We start from the raw sequence: 20,332 nt of genomic DNA on the forward strand, positions 1-20,332 counted from the left end.
AGGTGTATATTGCCGTTAAACGCAATGGTTTATACATGGAAAGTCTTATAAAAGTCATGCACATTGGGTCAAAAAGGAAGGTCCTAGCCGTTGCCTGTGATGGAGTTTCCATTTGGATGTTTGAGAGGATTTTCTGCTGTAGCCGTTGGAGATCTTGTTGTAGCCGTTGCATGTGTTTCATTTGGTAAGTGCTCTGATTTTGTGGATTTGTCTGTTGATTGATGAATATTGTTAATATGTACATGCAACTTGCTAACATCTTTCCCGAAGACCTGTCTACTGCTCGATTCAGTTACTCAAAACCAAGCTTCAAGTCACTGAACTGCCCCTCAGCTCGAAGGGACGTTAGCATACTAACTCAACTCACGCCAGGAACCTCAGTTGAAGACTCCCAGTTCAAGTCAGCAATCCTAGTTGAAGGTTCCCAGCAGCAACAAACATCCTGTGTTAGAAGTGTCGAGTGATAAGCATTCAATTTAAGTGAGGATCTTTTGAAGCATTTGGTTAAAGTTTGGTTAAAACTTAACCAAATTACTCGCCTTTTGATGAGCTAGATGGGAATGCTCGATCTAAAGATGGTTAGCCAAAGGAACAATTTACTTGTATAATATAACTTTTGAAAAAGTTCATTCGAAACCAAACGTTATTGTTAAATGAGTTTTCATTATGTAAATTTTTAGATTATCAACAAAGATAATTTTGCATCATACCATGTGGAAACCAAGCCGCCCGATAAGATTTTTCTCCCATAATCTTCCAACGAAGAAAATAAAAGCCAATCAAGGTGAAAACGAAAATGCAGGGAAATTTACATCATCGGAATGCAACGAATTGGCCATGCATTGGAACACTGAAGATATAGGACACATGACACCAATTGGTTTCACGCATGTTAGAAAAAAACAGCAGTCCCCATGCTAGTAAGGTAAAATCACCTCGCTAAACTAGTTAAGATTCATGACAGTGTAGGTAGCATGGAAAAGCAAGACATGTCGCTAATGACATTGCTATTGAGTGCTTGGCAGAGATTAAAATTAGGCCAATCTCTCTGATTCTCTCTTACTGAAAAGATTCTATCTTAGATACTCGGTCACAAAAGAAGCTCATAAAATGTCCTCATGGAACTACCAACTAAAGAGCGCCCAAAAATAAATGGATTTACATTAAGGAAGTCGGTTGGAAAATCTGGCTCCTGCTCATCTTCCCCGCGGGGATTTCAAAACTGGGGATTGCATCTGTGATGATGGCAGCGGGGATCTTCTGGGGCTCATATTAAGAAGTGAAGGGTGACTCTTTCTCAGAGGGGACTTTGGAGAAAGACTAGAAGTAGGGCTGTTTGCGTATTTGGCAACTGGGAGCTGTTCTAGGATAGCTAAAACCTCTGGCATTTGTGGACGGAGTTTGGCCTCACTAATACACTGAGATGCAATGACAGCAGTTGCATAAGCTGCTTTCTGAGGGTACTGGCCCTCCAACTTGGTGTCCATAATCCGGAATAACTTTCTCCTATCACCCAAATAGGGTTTTGCCCAATCCACCAGATTCTGCTCCACACCAACTTTTGTTTTATCGATAGCACGTCTTCCAGACAGCAGCTCCAGTAGCACAACCCCAAAGCTGTAGACATCGCACTTCGCAGTTAGCCAACCTGATCACAGAGAAGGATTATTTAGGGTACAGTAGCAAGAAGGTGGTGCTATGACATTCCCAAGTAATGAGGTAGGTACATTCCTTTCTTTAAAAGAATACATACTGTAAAGTAGAGTAATCTCAGAAAATTGATGTAACCACCAGATTTTTGCCACAGAGCTATTAAGGTCATCATTATTATGGGAAATCATTTAAAAAGCTTGGTGCGGAGAGAGTGCAGTTATTATATGCAACACTATTAATAGCTTTTATACCATAAAAGCTTGTTGTAGTGCTCCAGTGATTATTTTCGAGAATCAAAACTAGAAACAGCCAATCATTCACCAGCAACAGATTTGTGTAGGAAGACGATTGGTAGTTTAAACTCTGTTGAGGGATGGATGTAGGAATTGTGTGTGTTTATAATACATATGTAGAAAAAACAATCACAATAAAGGAACTTTAATGCAGCACTCAATTTTCCAGTCGACTTGCATGTTAATCATGCACAAGACCTGTAAAGTTTCAAGCACAAAACAAGTTCTATTGCAAATTCTGATCGACATATATGTGGAATTACAATTCTTTGATTAGTAAATGGACAGCATTGGCCGCTTAGACATTAACCAGCCATGCAGAAACTAGGGTCCAACTGCTTTAATCATGCTACAATATAGTTAAGAAAAAGGCAGAAAAGAGCAGACCTGTGGCCATATATTCAGGAGCAGCATAGCCTCGAGTACCCATGACTTGAGTGGAAACATGAGTATGATCACCAGTGGGGCCTGCTTTTGCAAGACCAAAGTCTGAAAGTTTTGCATTGAATTCCTGCTTAGATAAAAAAATAAAAATAAAATAAAATAAAATAAAAAAATAAAATAAAAAGAAAAAGAAAAAAGAAAAGAAAAGAAAAGGCACTATAAATGCAACAAAACTTGGAACGATAAGAAAATTATGGAAGCTATGGAGACAATGATACGAGTGGGTCAAGCATAAATGATGTATGTAAAATTGAATTTCCATAAACCGATTTAAATGAAAGGAATGAAACTTTGATCATGTCTCATCTTTTCTTCACTTCCTCTTTTTCCACCATTTTTTCCGTAATATTTAACAAGATCTCACACCCATGTGATCTTAAGCCTATTGTTACCACACCAAAATACTACCCTTTTTAATCAACATACCGAATCAAGTAGAATATTAGAAGCCTTGAAATCACGGTAAATGACTTGTTGTTCAGAGTCATGCAGGAAGGAGAGCCCACGAGCAGCATCTAGGGCAACTTTGATCCTAATTGTCCAAGAAAGAGGTCGGGCACCCCCTGAAATAATGCAGGTAAGATGTTATCAATACAAGGTACATATTTCTTGCATCTAATTTTTTTCCCTTTTCTGGTTTGGTGTTTCTCATATATACTTCCTTTGTACTAAGGAAATACCCTTTCCCTAACTATTAATAGATATTAACTTATTTATTAACAAACGTACATATAACTTGTAGGGTCAAAACCAGTAATTCAATAATTCCAAACAATTTCTTGGTAGCTTGTTAATTGATATTAGCGAATTTAATGATGGAATACAAGCATAGTATATCATGCTGGATAAATCATGCTCTAAAAATTATCTTGACTGGAAGTGTTTGATGTACTTCTAAATAGGTGATTCTCCAAACTTCCTTTGGGCATATACTCGTACACCAAAAGCCGATTATTCCCTTCCAGGCAGTATCCAATAAGTTTGACAAGATTTGGATGATGAAGTTGACCAAGATGTTCCACTTCAGACTGCAACCAACAGATATTAATAGATGGACCAAGGCAAATATCTAAACAGAAGGAGTAGTCAGTTCAAACAAAGATCCTACCAACCACTCCTTATGGCCTTGGAAACCTTCAGGTTTGAGCTTCTTGACAGCAACAACCATTCCACTTCCAGGCCTTCCAGCACTAAGGGTATGGTCATCAATCCACCCCTTGTAAACATAACCAAATCCTCCTTCCCCCAGGAGACTGTCAGGACGGAAGTTTCGAGTAGCATTCTTAAGCTCATTATATGTGAAGGCTTTCAAATTTGGGGATGCCAATATGTCACCTTCAGATCTTGAAGTAGGAAGCGTTCCAGATTTATACCTTTCACTATGTGCTGGGACTGATGGGCTCAAAGGAACAAAAGAACGGCTGCTTCTACTGGTAACTTTTGTAACTCCTGAAAGTGAAGGGTAGTCCAATGATTTGTGACACTAAAGAGTAGGCACCAATAGGTATAGAGCACATATAAGCACCACACCAATTTACAGAAAGAAAACAAAATCAGAAGCCCAGTGATGGATAGAATTAGTCCCGAAAGCATGATTAATTTTATTAGGAACCGTACTGTAAAACAAATAGCACAAGTTGTAGTCTGAAACAAGCACATGTGCACATTATTTACCACTTTCTATAACATGCAGATCACTTCCACTTCCTAATGATTGGCTGTTAGCTTTTGAACACAAACCCCAATTAATAGGTGGCATCAGTGTTACAGACCATATTCAACATACCATTAGACAAAGATGCATAACATGCCAATGAAGGGAGGATCCAAGATCCAAATATTAATAGGAAATAATAAACTCTTAAACGATTATACACTCATATATTTCTGAAGTTCAGTTATTAATGCAAATGCGGTGAATAATCTTCTATTCTTAGAGTGCCTCTTTGTTTCACTCACCAATGTTGTTTAAAGTTTGGTTATGATGAAGACATCTTATCATCATATGATGTTTTACTCATAAAAAATATTCATAAAACTAATGATGGAATGTGAGATATTGAATCAAATTATCATGTAGAACCCTTGCCATTTGGTCATATTTCCTCTTCACAAATATAAACTTCTAATCAGCTTCATATAACAGTACTAAAGTGGGACCAAAATCACTAAAATTCGCTATACTTATCCCCTGGATGTTTACAGCCGATGTTGATCTGAGGTAACTCAGATCATATGTTGATTTTTCGTGTGCTTATGCTTTTACAGGACGAGTCATAGAACCAAAATTAATCATCCATCCCCAATTTAAAGACACAGACACATCTAACTTTCAAATATCCAGACTTCTGTTTTCAATGTTAGGTCTAAAGAAATTCTGGTGAAGTAGTACACATCTTACCATAATGATATGCTAAATCTAAACATCACCTACAAGAACAGTAAAGTTCAGATGGAAATTGTAGAAAACAAGGAATCTGCTAGTCAATTTACTAGAAGCTTGTTACATACAAGAGATCAGTATTTTTTTTTATATGTAAACAAGAGACCAAGTATAGTATGACCCATTCATCTCAAGACTATCGCCATATTTTTATTTGACAGGAGAGCTTGTATTTTAGTGTGTCCATTAAGACTTTTAATGGCTCTTTGAAGCAAAGATTGAATGATATCCCAAGTCCTGTTTAAGTAACCTTTAATATAGATCTAAATGGATGCCTAAACCAAGTTTTCAATACAAAATAGAAGCATCCCTCGATAATATGTCCCTCTAACTAGACATCAAACCTGAGAACCACCTCCACACTCCTGCTCGGATCATCACTTGGTTCAAACTGTTGAGTGGATTGAAAGCACTACAAACTTGGCAAAGTTGGTTTTTGTTTCAATATATGTCAGGTGCATAAACTAAGCCATAATTTCTGAAGCCGACCCTCATGGCTTTCCATTTTGATCTCTTCAGTACCTGATAAAGTAGCTTGTTCAAATTATTGAGTAGATTGAAAGTATTACAAACTTGACAAATCTGGTCGTGTTTCAATAAGTGTCAGGTATATAAACTAGGCCTTAACTATTGAAACCAACCCTCATGGCTTTCCATTGATCTCTTAGTATTATGCTAATGTAGGTTCTCCAATGGGACAACTTGATAGAGACCTTTCAATCAATGTATAGGAAAAAGAAAAAAGGTTGCAACAAGCTGATCCCTCAAACTTGCAATTGACATAAAGATTTTATGTATTAGGTTGATGTTTATACTTCATAGGATTGGATTCTGTGATGTATGTATTCCAATCACCCTTCTCTTGGATTCTAAAAGACAGTATGCCCATTGGGTCCAATCATCAAATAAAACAGTGATTCTGGAATTGTGCTCAGCAAGATTCCTAATAATCTATCACTCACAAGCAGATTACCATTGTTTTCTTGAGTATTCAGTTTCTTTGCAAATCCAATGTATGGTGAAAGTAGTAGTGTTGGAATTGAAGTCAATAATTATGTTTCACCACTATATCAAGTTGCAATAGTCAACATGCATGTCCAATGCCAGTTTTATCCCAAGTATGACATTTCAAATTTTGTGGGTTCTCACACTAATTAAGTTCCCTTTTAAAAATGTCCATCCATCAAAACTTACCATTTTCAAAAAGAAATTAATGTTTCCCATCCTAAAATGTCATTCTAACTCACAAATCAAACCAAGTAGCCAACTTTTAATTCCTTGCCTCTTGACTCATGCCCTTAATTTAGAAGTTAGTACTGTAGCAGTCATCAATGCCTTCCCCCGCACCTTCTCCCCCTCGTCCCCTTCTTTGGCATCCCAAAGAATTTGTAAGAACCCTCCTTGGTCCTCTAAACTTCTGAAAATAAAAAACACTCCAAGTCTTCTCCAGATCTGAAACATTTATCTAAGTTTCTTTTCCTAAAACCCGGAATTTTTTAGTCCCGATGTTAATCTTTATACATGTATGACCTTTCTTAAGACCTCAAAATGCTGCCCAAGCATGGATGGGGTTTGAAATATCCTTCTCTTTTTTTCAAATGTAAGACAATTTTACATTGTTTTTCTGTTGATTGTGGTGTTTAAATAGAATTGAGAATTTGTATTAGACCGTTTTTACGTAGCTGGTTTAGTTTGCTTCCAGATTAGTTGTATCAATTTATAAGTTCTCAACATCTTCTGATCATCCCAAACCATCAATCAAATTTCTGTATTTGCCCCAAAGGCTTGTAGGAGAACAATGACTAGCACCATTCTGGGCTATAAGCTAAAAGACAGTAACCTATTTCATTTAAGAACCACCACTGGAGTTGCTACTGCCACCTCACCACCATTGCCATCATGCTGTGCAGGCTATGTTGCTGCAGTAGTTACAGTGAACCCCTATTCTTAAGGACATGTTTGGGTATAAGGATTTCTTAAAAAAAAAAAATCTCTTAAAATTTTCTCACTCTCTATCTAAACATCTTTACTCCAAAACAATCTATAAAACAACATTCATCAAAACATTTTAACTTGATTACGATAATCGACTTGATATAGCAATGTGTTATTTGAATTAGTGGGAGTAATGGATGGTCCAAATGCAGTAAGTAGGAAGGAAAATGAGGTTAACGAAGCTGAAGCCATTGAATCCCTACCAAGGCTAAGGAGCTTGCAACTGGTGTTATATGGGGGATAGCCGATATGATCCTTGAAAGTGATTCATTGAGGATGTCAACAGAGATCAACTCACAGAGACTAGACTTGTCACTGCAGGGCAATGGCGTGGAGGAGATTCGATCAATGCATAAAATATTCAAGCATTCTAAGGTGAGCCATATTGGAAGAATTGGAAATGAGCCTGCACAAAAGTCAGCTTTATATGCATGGTACACGAAGGATATGATAATGTGGTTACTCTGTCCATCTATCTTTCATAATGTAACAATCAACTTAGCTATAATTTTTTCCATAGGAATGAAGTATTTTACTATATAAAATGGAATAATGATGGGGGGAGGGGTGGGGAATACACTGTTCACCTTCAAACTAATGGGAGTCCTACACTTTGCACCCTAAACTACAAAGACTGACACAGTGACACCTTAAACTCCCAAGCTACCAAACAACTGCAATGTGCGTCATCTTTTACAATCCAACTAGCAACTATTGAGATTGTCTCACACCACCATTTTTTTTTTTTTTTTACCCATCTTAATGGTCAAAATTGAACAATGTCTTATTTGACAATCAGTGATAGTTGAAGAGTGCAAAGTGTCAGACCAACTAGTACAAAATGCAAAGTATAAAGCCCCTGTTAGTTTGAGGGTGGAAAGTATATTTTCCTATCTATCTATCTATATACATATATATATATATATATAGAGAGAGAGAGAGAGAGAGAGAGAGAGAGAGAGAGAGAGAGAGAGAGAGAGAGAGAGAGAGGATTTAGATCAGAGCTTCATTATTTCCTAAATAAGAACAATTACTTATTCAATCGATTAAGATTATGGCTAACTAGACTAGGCTGACAATTGAAGAAAGCACTGCTGAATGTGTGCCCTATGGCAATTCTCAAGCATTGCATAGGCCTTGATGAATCATAAAGAGTGTGAAGGTTGCAATGATTTGAACAACTCCAAGCATCAGTTGTGAGATGATATATTTAATTTATTTTTTTAGCACCAATTGGTCTTTAACATTAAACTCTTTTGAGAATCAGTGGCTATATAATATAATTGTTATTCATATTCATACTAAGAGAATTTTGATTAACATCCTCACCAAACTTGAAAAAATAGCAATCGAGAGAAAGCATGAACAAAATGTACAGTATATGCTCAGTGTAAAAATCCTTTAAACGCTTTGCCACATAATTTTGAGATGCAAACGCCAAAGGGCCCAAAATGACAACCAAGGGCATAATCAGCAGACCACCCAATGAAACTCACACTCGTGACCGCCGGAATGAACATCAGAAAGCTATATCCAGAAAACTTCAGATACAGAGCATAGGAAGCTCAATACTATGAGAGACTGTTTATTCCAGGAACATAGACGCTTTCTTAGAAACCCATTAAAGGCTCTGCTTAAAACCTAACATAGACCAGGTAAAACTTACATTGAAGTAATCAAACCCTGATATATTCACAATTTCCCAGATTATTCAATAAGACGTTGAAAAACCACAGCATTACATTTTGCTATGACTCGGCCATAAAGAAAAGGCCGAAACAAATCGACAGAAATTTAAACAAATAAATAAAGGTACGAACTTAAACACAGCCAACCCCAACAAACCAAAGAAAGCAACCCACTTTTAAGCCCAATTAAACAGTTTAACGAACCTCATTCTGCTCTACATTCCTGAAACACGGGATTGAACCAAAAGGAAAACAATAACCACAACAAAACAGATGCGTATACGGATTGGCAACAAGCTTCTCATTCCCAGACTATTACGAAACTCAATAAATATAGCATATTGATCATTTACTTGCATGTAATGGAATAACGACGAAGAAGGCACAGAAACATTACCGGAAGTTGCCTGAGAGCTCGGAGAGTTGTCGACCATGGAACGACGTCCCAAGCAATTGCCCATCGACACACGCACCGACACACTTGTCAAAACCAGACCCAAAAAAGAAAAAACGAATACAGTACGATATCCGATTTTCTATGTAGAAATCTCAGAACCCAAAGACTCCCTCCCAACTTTCATTTTTTTTTTACTACTTTTATGTCCCTTTCTCTGGCTTCTTGTTCCTGTCCAGAGCTTCCAGAGAAGAACATGAAGACACAGAAAAACCAGGTCTTTTTATTGGATTCGAATGGGAAAACAAACACGGATTGCCAGATAGCGACGCTGAGAGAGAAATGAAAGCAGCAAAAACTCAATGACATAAAATAAAGTGAAAACAGACAGAGAGAGAGAGGAGAATTCTTGATAATTATGAAAAACGACAAGAGGCCAACGTGTTGGGACGTGCTCAGAGAGCGGGGAGCACCTCCCGATACGTCATTGACCTCGATGCCCTCGTACCATGACCCGTAAATAGGGTCAGAATTGTATTTTTAACCTACGAGTGCCCTGACCAAATATTCGATACTCTGCTATGCCATCCTCGTTTTCAAATTTCCGTTAGTGGCTGATGTTATCCTCACACGACAGTTGTGCTCTTTCGTCACAGTCCAATCACAAAAGAGAGAATTAGATTTTCCAGCGCGACAAAAATCTAGAGAAGCAGGGGCCCACACGGGGTAGTTTAGTATCTATGAAGAGTAAGGGAATCTGCCACTGGCTGTACGAACCAATTAGAAACTTCAGCACTGTTTGTTATGTCTGGTTAAAAAAAAAAATTGTTTATAAATATAATTATATATTAATATATACATCAACTTAATATTATTAGTTAAAAAATAAATTTTAATAAAAATAATATTAATTTAAATTTTAAATATTAAAAAATCAGTATTGATACGTAAATTAATATGTAGTTTTACTTCTACGTGGTAAAATTTCTATTAAAAAATTTATAAATAGTAATAAAATCATATGTAAATAATAACAAAATCATTTAGATTAAGAAGATTTTAAAAAATGAAAGAAAAAAATTAAATAAAAATTTTAAAATTAAAATATTATTAGAATGTAATTTTTTAATATTATTTTTGTTTTAAAATTTGAAAAAATTTAATTATTTTTTATGTTTTGTTTATAAATTTGAAAAAGTTGTAATAATTAAGTATTGATTAAATAAAAAAAAGTTGAAAATTTAAAAATTTGAAACTGAAAAGTATTTATATTTAAAATATGTTTGTATATAGAAATGAGATGAATTAAAAGAGCCTAATCTTTGTTACCAAACAGAGCCCTAATTGGGCAAAAATGTAAATTTACGACCAATAAATGTTTGGAATTAATGTGGGTGGGTAGGTTTAGTACTGTACATAAAATTACTCCTTTCTAAAGAATGGTACCTGAACTGCAAAAAATATATATATATCTATTTCATCTGTACCTTCCAATAAAACTAACATTAATATTTTCACATTTTTTTTATATGGTATTAAAACCTTGTACAGATTGATAAACACACCTATGAGAGTTCAAAATTTATGTCAAATGTTGGAGATGGTGCAAGAGAAGACATGAAAGTGTTGACTTTGGGCCAATCTGAGCAACAACACATGTTACATAAAATAAAATAAATAAACAAGAAAGTTAGTTTGGAATTGGGTCCCATTTTAATAAGTCAAAGCAAATGCATGTTTCAACAAACATTATCCTTCCAATAATTTCATCTCAAATTCTCTAGTAGCAAATTGAGGTAACTGGGAATATATATATATATAAATACTATTATTTTATTTTCATTTTCTTTAATCATTTGTTAAACATCCTTGACTATTAAAGAAAAAAATTAAAAATATATATATAAATTTATTAATAGATATTTTCTTAACTATTAAGAAAAAATAAAAAAAATAAACAAATAAATTAACATATTTGATAGATATATTTGATAATCATACTTTCATTCTTTTATAAAAAATAATCTAAGTTTCCCACAAATGGAATTAAATGGGGTTTCATTAGAAACATCTATTGGAACTACTCCAACTAAACTTCCGTACCATTATTACTCTTTGAAAACAATACATCTGATAATAAAAAAAAAAGTCTACCCAAGGGGCCTACTCCCCCATTCTACTTAAACTATGGGCAGGTTTCTACTGTACATGGAAGAACAACCTGATGTAAATGCACCCACATTTACAATATTGCAATATGATGTCAAGATGAGGTCAATATATATATATACAAGTTCTTTTTAATATATGTGAAAAATATTATTCGTTTTTCTATAACTATTTAAAATATGTTATAAACAACGTGTGTGTTTTATGGATGAGTATAAAATCATGCAGTTGGGTTTAATACAACAACTTGATCGAAGAGGTTGGTGTGAGATCAATAAATTAGCATGCAGAAGGAAGAAGGTCAACTGCACTTGATGTTGCGTTTAAAATGGTGAGATATATAGTTTACCAGGTGTACTACTACTACTCCCATAAGTCAAAGAAGAGGTTAGTATTCGTGCATTGGAGTTGTCTTTTTCAACGACGAGTATACTTTTTTCAGTTCTCTTTAGGCCGTTTCTTCAATGGAATTGATTGAAGAAAAGGTCCAAATGCTGCTTTTATATATATATATATATATATATATATATGATGGAAGTGGCTTAGGTCAAAAGAAAGGAGGCTGGGGACAAGAATTTCTTGAAAGAAAATCCAAAGTGCAGAGCGAGCTAGCTCATTCTTGACTTTTTCACATTTTTATGGTTTTGCTTGGGATGTGATTCTTGTCTACTCATGTCTTGTAGGTAGGGACTCAGCCGTATTAAATGGGCTTCAAAGCATGCAGGTAACTCTGTGTAGGCCAGATTGTGAATAAGTAAACTTACTTGACAAGATTATCATGTTCGACATCGATTCAATAATTCGACTTATATTAATATTTATTGAATGAGTTGTATGTGAATACAAACTGCATGATCGACTCAACTCATATAAAAGTCTACTCGACTCATATAAGCTAATATATAAACTGTAAGATACATAACTTCATATTTATTATTGTGTTCCTCTTATGATTTTATAACTTTATGAAAATATTTACAAAAAACTCAAAAATTTATTTCTTCAAATGATCTGTAGCTAAAGTTAATATATAGAAAAAAAAACAAATCTATTCATCTAATATATAATATTAAAAAAAAATCATGTTTCAAGAATTATGCATGCATGTTGCCTGAAATTAACAAGCTCGAATGATAAATATATAAACTATTAATGAATAAAAGTTGTAACTCAACTCATACATGTTTGAATATGAATCTTGATGCAGCTCTCTATTACATTGCACCCTTTGAAAGTGGGGGACTTGTCTACCTAATTTTGGCTAAGAGCTAAAGTCAGCTTTTGTTTCTCCATCTAAGGATACAAAAAAGTGAGATTGTCAGCTTATGTTCAAGATTTTCAAACCATCGAGTAAAAGAGATAGATTAAATAATAAATAAATAAAAAAGTGCAAAACTATTGTCTATACAAATTGCAATAAACGTTATAATAAATTAGTGTCACAAGAAAAGGGTAATAAAATAGTGTGAAATGTATAAGCAGTCTTAAATATTATATACCATTCATTATTTTTTTTTTCTCCCAATTTAAATCCAATCACAATAGTTTTTTCTTCTCTTCTTTTTTACATCACCCATAAATATCTTTTTCTCCTCTTCTGTTTTTTTTTTTCCCTAAATTAATCACATTATTTGTTATGATTTGAGTTTATCGTGACACAAAGTTTGAAGAAATTCATAAATCCAATTCATCTCATAAAATCAGTTCAATAAGATAGGGTTACTCAATCCTTATAAATATACTCAAAATCTTATCCACGTGCAATGTGGGATACCTTTCTCAACACCCTCCCTCATGTGCAGGCCAATATTTTTTTTATTCCTTGCCACAGGGAAAGAAATGTGGGCTCTCATTCTCCATTTGTCATGTAGTAGGCTCTAATACTATGAAAAAATTTATGGGCTTAACTCATTTCATAAAATCAGTTCAACAAGAGATGATTACTAATTAATCCTTATAAATAAGCCCAAGATCTTACGAAATAACTACTTGTCCCAAAAGATTAAGCTAAAAGAAAAATGTAAATTTTATTATTTAATTTATTTTTTATCTTATCATTCTCCTTCACGTATGGGCCAGACTCTTCCTTAATGAGTGACTTAACACGTGAAATATTTAATTAAATAAAGTGTAGAGTCAGGATTTGAACTTAGAACTTCTGCTCTGATACCATGAAGAAATTTATTAGTCTAACTCATCTCCTAAAACTGATTCAACACGAGAGGATTGTCCAATCCTTATAAATATACACAAGATCTTATCCACAGGTAATGTGGGATACCCTTCTCAACATGTTAAGTACAAGTCTCAAATATACAAGCCATGCGTAGTCATTTTGTTAAAAAGTAGACCACATGCACCATTAAAAACTATTTAAAAAACTATTATTTTTTTATTGTGACCATTTTTTTTTTTTTTTTTTTTACAAAAGGTCAGCACAAGTCTTGAACAATTTAAGCTTGTATCTAGCATTAATCTAAAAAGAGTGTCTCGTAAAAATAAATTTTATAAAATTAATACTAACAAATTAGTTTGATTTACGATAAACTATATATATGTTATAGCAATAATATATGACTAACTAATTATTGGATTAGTGATATTCTCAATTGAATAGAAAAATGATAAAAATCTGACTACTAATTTTGCATCTCAAAAATCAAGAGCCATTTTTAAATAAAAATTAATTATTTGATATTTGTCGAGCAATAAATTCCACATTAATGCATGTGGACAAAGTCTTGGACGTGTTTATAAATAATGAGCAAACCTCTCTTATTGGAATTGATTTTATGAGATGAGTGATTAAGTGGAAATAATATAAAAATTGAGCATGTAAATTAAGGGTTTTGGTTTGAAATTAGTTACATATGCTTATTTACATAATAAGTTTACAACAAAAGCACCACAAGGTCAAAATGGGAAATACATGTGAAGTATTACTATCTGCCACTTACCTCACACACTCAATCGACACTTGGAAAAAATAAAAGAGAGAAGAAAAGTGAATCCACTCAAGCCCATAACCTTTGCTATTTTGCATCTCAAGTCTCACACCTTAGAATACCGCATGGAATTGGAGAGGGCAACAACCAGGAGAGAAAGATTAGAAGGAGCACTGGAGAGGATGAGGAAAGAGAGCTTAAAAGGGAGGAAGTGGTGTGCGAGAAAGGGATGTTGGGATTGTTGGCAGAGCCTGAAAATCACTACAAGATTTCTGCTCCAATTTTAGGGTTTTTGTTTTTTCCTTTTTTGGGATTATGGATCAGTGTTTTTTATTTGATAAATAGCTTGTTTTCATACTTGATAGGAGAGTAATGTCATAACCTAAGTCAAGGGAAACCTTTGAGTAATTGGGTTTCAATTGGGGGTTTTGATTTCTTTTCTGTTGTAATTTGTATCATCCATAAGTTTCTGTCATTCTTATAGACACTGAGACTAGGGTTTTTCTGTGTCCTCTTTGATCCATTGTTGATTGAATGCATGGTGAATGCTTAAGGGATGCAAACCCTAATCCTAAGTTGCATGCTGATTGTCGGTCTAATATGAAATTTGTTAAGATTATTCAGAAAATATTTTGTTAGTACTTAAATCATATACATCAACCAAATGATTTAATCATGACTGAAATTGTATTTGATAGTAATTGTGAATACAAAACTCCCCTAAAACCCCTCTATGTAAAAGAGACCCAAAGCCTAGGTGATTGTCTAAAAGCTTTTCAGAACATTGATTTTAAGTATTGCACTTGTTCTTCTTTATCAATGCAAAGAGTTTAGTTTCTTTAACTGGTTTTTATAAATTTAGTGTGCATCCAAAGTCATCTTATTCTCATTTAGGATCTTCATAAAAGAAGCAAAAATTATTTTCAAACCCTTAAGTTTTCTGGGAGGAACAATCTGGTTTACAAACTTGCCCAGTGACCATAAAAAATGTTTGCACAACTAATATTTCACTTTCTTAATTCTTTTTTTTTTTAATAAGCAACTGCATAGCACTGAATTTGTCTTAATCCATGTGAAATCGACCTTGGGACTCTCATTATACACAAGTTAGACACCTTCTGCACTTGGGAGGCAATTTAAAAGTAGAATCAATGAGTTAGACCTATGAATTTCTTCATAGTATCAGAATTTGCTACAAGAAAAATATGAGTCTATACTACTTACCCCATGACAAGGACCAGAAAAAATACTAGCCTGCATGTGAGGGAGTGTGTTGAGGAATAAATCTCACATTAACTATAGACAAGGTCTTGAACATGTTTATAAGTAATGAGCAAACATCTCTTGTTGGAACTGGTTTTATGAAGTAAGTTAGACCCATGAATTTTTTCAATAATTAAATATAATTTATCATTATTTAAATTAACACCTCATTTTAATTATTTGCCTTAGGTCACCAAATATATATATTGATCGAGTTACCTTTAGAACTTTATTTATTTATTTATTTTTAATATTATAGGATCAAACCAATTCATTGGATCTATTAATTCATGATTTTTTTTTTAATTAATCGCTATGAAGTGTTTGGGAAGCTGCGTTCCTAACATTATATGATATTATATTCACATTTTGTCGTGAGATAATTTACGGTAAAACGAAATTACATGAGAAGTCTATTAATTTTGTTTTGTCTGGTACTGAACTTATTAAACAATTTACTCATTCAGTTAAAAATTTGAGTGTCTCTACAGTCACACATGGGGATCCCGACTAGGATCCCAATAATGCAAAAAAAAAAAAAAAATTATCTTTTTGAATACTTTTAAATATATTTAAAAAAAAATTCACAACATCATTAAAAAATACTTTCTTAATCAATAAATTTTAAAAATAATAATAATAATAATAATAATAATAATAAATAATAATAATAATTGCACTATCCCAATCCCAGTGTTTGTGGCTTTAGCAGATCTGTAAAAATATTTAAGCCCTATGGGCTCTCTTGCTAGGGAGTTATATGAACATGAGCCCAAACTTCGATTCCTATGCAATAAATAGAAGTTTTCTAGGGACAAATAAAAAATTAATAAAAAAAATTGACTTTTTGGAACAAATAAATCATAAATTGAGAGACAGATCATGAGCCCAAACAATAAGACAGAGAAATAGAGATAGAGGAGTACGTGAGTTTAGGAGAGCTGAGAGACCGAGAGAAAAAGGTTGAGAGCAACGAGAGCAAGGGATCGATCAGGACGCAGGAGTACTTCGAGAGATTGAGAGAGAGGCTAATATATCAATGTGGTGGCTGCTTGGCGGCTTCGATATTGCATCGAGCGAGGGAGGGGAGGGGAGGGGAGGGGAACGGCTGCGAGCGAAAGGTATGGATGGATCTGGATCAATATGTGAATCACTGGATATAAATCTCTAGACATGATCACAAGTTACGAACAACTCTTTACATTTTATTTATTTATTTTAAAAAATAAAAAATAAAGCGACTCGTCCCCTAATCGCATGCATGTATTATATATAGTTGAGTACTTATGATCAGATTCTAAATAAATGGTCAATATCAGCCCAAAATATACCATTTTTGAATTGAAATATTGTGGACTTAACCCGCCGGCGCATTGTATATATGCATGGATATCTTGTGGTGTCCCTCATGTTTTAGTTCTAAACGCCGATATTCCTGATCTTCTTAACTCTTGGTTATAATCATGTACCATATGCATGAAAATATATATAGTACTGGAACATAATTAATGTGTTACTTAATTACTGATCTGATAATTAATTATTCGGAATATATACTTGATCATGATCATTAAATCTTTTCAGTTCTGTTTTGGACGTTTGCTTTATTAAATTGTACTTTTCTCTTGGGAAATATGGCAATAATTTCTTACGTACTGCATGCATTTAAAGGCCGTACTGATCAAGGACACGAGAACCGTAATTTTAGTAATAATGATCTGGAGCTGGCTAGCTATTTAATGGAGGGCGATTGATCAAGAAGTACATGCATTAATAATGTTCAGTTGATCATCATGAACTGCATGCGTAGTTCATCTTCTTCATCATCATCACGTACCCAGCTTTGTCTGCTTTCGAAGGCCAATTAATATTGTCGGGCGCATCGGCATATATATTACTACGATCATAAATATGGAAAAAAAAATATAGTCATGTACGTACGCTCGTGATCATCACGAATGATATATCAATGGCTTTCGATCTGCTTCTATATATCATGTATATGCATATTAATAATTATATATTTCTTTTATCTTGTTTGGATAATTATTTATTTATCTTTAGCCATTAGAAAATATGGGGTTTAGAAAATTGATTGTTTTATATGAATACAAGCAGCTAGCTACTGACAGATCAGAAAAAATCAGATGGAGCAATGTGAATGCTTGAGTTCTTTGCTGCAAAGAGATTAATCGTTCAAGTTCTACTGCTACTACTACATGATGATGATCAGTTTAGTGACCTTTTTTAGGAGACTTGGAGTACTACTACGAAAGAGAAAGCAGGCAGGCCAATCTGAGGGCATAAGCTGGGAACTCCCTAGCTTATAATTACTTATTCGTAAGTACTACTACTGCATAAGTAAATTCCTAATAATAGCAGCTTGGGCAGTGTCGCTACTTTCCAATAGCCCAGACAGTCGCTCACTCAGATCGTCAACCTCTCTATGCAAGCTTCTGATATAGTTGCATGTCTCCTGTAACACCGTGGCTGCTGAAACCTGCACGTCATGATCATCATAATGCAGAATGCTTAATTAATTTTATTTATGTGTGTGTATATATATATATATATTCTCATTTAAGCTCTGAATTAAAAAGCTCTCTCTCTCTCTCTCTCTCTCTCTCTCTCTCTCTCTCTCTCTCAAACAGTAGAATACAGGAGCTAGCAGGTACTTCCCCACATGAATCAATTGATCATGCAATAAACATATTGGCAAAGAACTGTAAGCTAAACCTACGTGGTCTATATAAAACAATTTAAGTTGCTCGATCGATCCTAAGTATGCCCAAATCAAATTTATCGCCTCATTTTTCTTAAGGATCCGCAGGTCATGATTAAGGTTATAATATTTTAGTAAGATGATTAGAGGTTAATTGTTTGAAGGCCGCCAGGCTGATCAATATGGAGACAGAACCCAAATCCTGGGTAAAAACTAACAAGTATAGTACCTGCATTGTAACATGTCGTGTAGTATTTCCTTTATATATGTAGCCAACTAGCTAGAAATTTAACCTGCAGGAATATGAAGAAAGAAATATTTGAGAATGATGAAAATATGTGCGTACCTTGTCAGAGCGCCTTTCACGAATCTCAGGAAGAAGCTGTTGCAACTTTGAAACAAGATCATTGATTTGATCATCAGTGATCGGCCTGGAGCCACCTGATTGCCTCGATCGAGACCTTCTGCTAGACATGTTGGTTAATAAAGCAGTACTACGACAAAAACGTGAATGAATAATGGAGATCGAGGAAGTTCTTAAAATTAAGAGGTACTAAGAAACGATCGAAACTCAATCTGGAGACAAATAAGAAGGAATTTATAAATGTGTATATATCAGAAAAACAAACGTAGTAGAACTTCGAAGAAAAATGATATCAGAGCAATTTCTAGAGACAAGTTATGGCAATAGAGATAATGGAGCTTTGAAGTTGAGAGAGAGAGAGAGAGAGAGATGTGCACAAGAACACAAGTAGTGGGTATCGGGGAGTGGGGAAGACAATTGCATGGGAGAAAGAAGTTGCCTGAAGCTCTATTTAAATAGGGTTTTTTGGGAAAGGGAAGAGGAGAAAAAGGGGGGGGGGGGGGGGGGGGGGGGGGGGGGGTGGTGGTGGTGGTGGTGGTGGTTTGGGAGAGAGAGTCCAGAGTCCAATATAAGATGAAACTGAAGTTGGGAAAACACAATGTGGGAAGACAGTATGGCAGATCTCTAGAAACTTGATTCTCTGTGTTTGTGTGTGTGTCAGTCTCCACAAAGCAATATCATGTTGTTTTCTTATTCCTAACAATCTTAAATTGCTTTTCTTTCAAAGCTTCTAATTGGAATTAATTAAGCTTTTTAATTTGTACGTTAACCATATATAAATATATATAATGCCTCTCGATCTAATTAAGGACTGGCTCATCATGCCAGACCTTATGTTGAATTACCAGTCAAGCATAGGTAACACCCCATGTTCTACCTTAAGCTAGATGCAAGTATTTGCCACGTGGCCTCATAAGGTCCATACGTTACACTGCCTACTCGATCATCCTTTTTTTTTTTAATAGGTCCCACGAGGTTGCTGGCCTGCTAACACTAAAATCGAAAATCTAATGTTTCACATTCATGATTATTTTTTTAAATATCACGTGCATGAAATTCTGAGCCATTGAGTGCTAGCTTTTTACTTTTATTTTTATAATCTACTTAATTATTCAATGATGGATATATTCAAGATGGAAATATCTAACTAGTTATTCTAATTATTAAAACTAGTTAATTTAGACCCAATTAAGGTTATAATTCCATGAATAATATCTATATTACTTTTTAAATTTCTAAAGTCTTTAAATCATGTATATATGCGCTTGGTATTAGTTTTTTAGATCTTATCAACGTAGTTTCATAGGGTGCAAATCATTGTGAATACACTTCAATCATGAGGCATTAAAGACTTACCTAACTTGAAGGAAAAATTGGATATGTCGAATTGTTTCAATTTTGTCTTTTAGATGTCCATGATCTTGCAAATTCCTGTGATTATACACCAGAATAGGAATGAATGGTTACTAATTCAGATAAAAACTCCGCCGAAGTAAATCCTAGGACCATATATAGTCCATATTGTCTTACCACATTAACCTTGAACAATTTTGATACTTAAGTTTTATCCACAACAATGGCATTAAAGACCAAGGCAAATTATTTGTACCCTTCTCCCCATCATGCCTTGCCGATGTCAAGGAGCCATCAACAGTTGCCCTCATTATGCCGGTAAGCTTTGCTGCCCTTGTCCATGGCTCTCTCTCTCTCTCTCTCTAGCCTGAGATTTAAGCCCAATTTGGTTAGCCATATGAGATGTTTTTTATCTAGAGCTATACGGTACAAAGGTTTTGCCTATCCAAATAGTTTATTTCATCTCTAAATTTTGAAAACATACACTAAAATAAACAGTAAGTAAAGCACTGCAAAACAATGAAAAATAGTGTAAAACTGACAAAAACAGTAGCTACATAGTGCAAAACTAACAGAAACGGTAATTTAACAGTGCGAAACAATAAA

The 20,332-nt window shown here is 34.4% G+C and overlaps 2 protein-coding genes across 3 annotated transcripts; both read right to left on the reverse strand.

Annotated features, from left to right (window-relative positions):
- Positions 1-892: 892 nt before the first annotated feature.
- On the reverse strand, positions 893-9,299 carry LOC122282615 (probable serine/threonine-protein kinase PBL3). Of its 2 annotated transcripts, XM_043094556.1 has the most exons (7): positions 8,914-9,299; positions 5,178-5,355; positions 3,499-3,839; positions 3,283-3,418; positions 2,817-2,953; positions 2,334-2,457; positions 893-1,648 (listed from the first exon to the last, which is right to left on the reverse strand). In XM_043094556.1, exons 2-7 carry the CDS (start codon positions 5,209-5,211, stop codon positions 1,197-1,199), a joined length of 1,224 nt encoding a protein of 407 aa, XP_042950490.1. In that variant the 5' UTR covers positions 5,212-5,355; positions 8,914-9,299; the 3' UTR covers positions 893-1,196. The 2 variants fall into 2 exon arrangements, with proteins under 2 accessions (XP_042950490.1, XP_042950489.1); XM_043094555.1 differs by lacking the exon at positions 5,178-5,355 and having other exon boundaries at positions 8,914-9,297.
- Positions 9,300-17,435: 8,136 nt separating this feature from the next.
- On the reverse strand, positions 17,436-18,860 carry LOC122282618 (transcription factor PRE3-like). The gene is made up of 2 exons (XM_043094561.1): positions 18,356-18,860; positions 17,436-17,787 (listed from the first exon to the last, which is right to left on the reverse strand). The coding sequence occupies exons 1-2, from the start codon at positions 18,482-18,484 to the stop codon at positions 17,638-17,640; spliced, it is 279 nt and encodes a 92-aa protein (XP_042950495.1). The 5' UTR covers positions 18,485-18,860; the 3' UTR covers positions 17,436-17,637.
- Positions 18,861-20,332: the final 1,472 nt, after the last annotated feature.

The sequence above is a fragment of the Carya illinoinensis genome, chromosome 11 (genome assembly GCF_018687715.1).
Source record: "Carya illinoinensis cultivar Pawnee chromosome 11, C.illinoinensisPawnee_v1, whole genome shotgun sequence".
Taxonomy (NCBI): Eukaryota; Viridiplantae; Streptophyta; class Magnoliopsida; order Fagales; family Juglandaceae; genus Carya; species Carya illinoinensis.

Coding starts and splice junctions, on each gene's coding strand:
- LOC122282618 (XM_043094561.1), bottom strand. CDS start 18,484: ATGTCTAGCAGAAGGTCTCGATCGAGGCAATCAGGTGGCTCCAGGCCG. Junction 17,788..18,355: donor GTGAAAGGCGCTCTGACAAG/GTACGCACATAT, acceptor CATGACGTGCAG/GTTTCAGCAGCCACGGTGTT.
- LOC122282615 (XM_043094555.1), bottom strand. CDS start 8,977: ATGGGCAATTGCTTGGGACGTCGTTCCATGGTCGACAACTCTCCGAGC. Junction 3,840..8,913: donor GAGCTCTCAGGCAACTTCCG/GTAATGTTTCTG, acceptor CTTCACTTTCAG/GAGTTACAAAAGTTACCAGT. Junction 1,649..2,333: donor TCCTGAATATATGGCCACAG/GTCTGCTCTTTT, acceptor CTCTGTGATCAG/GTTGGCTAACTGCGAAGTGC.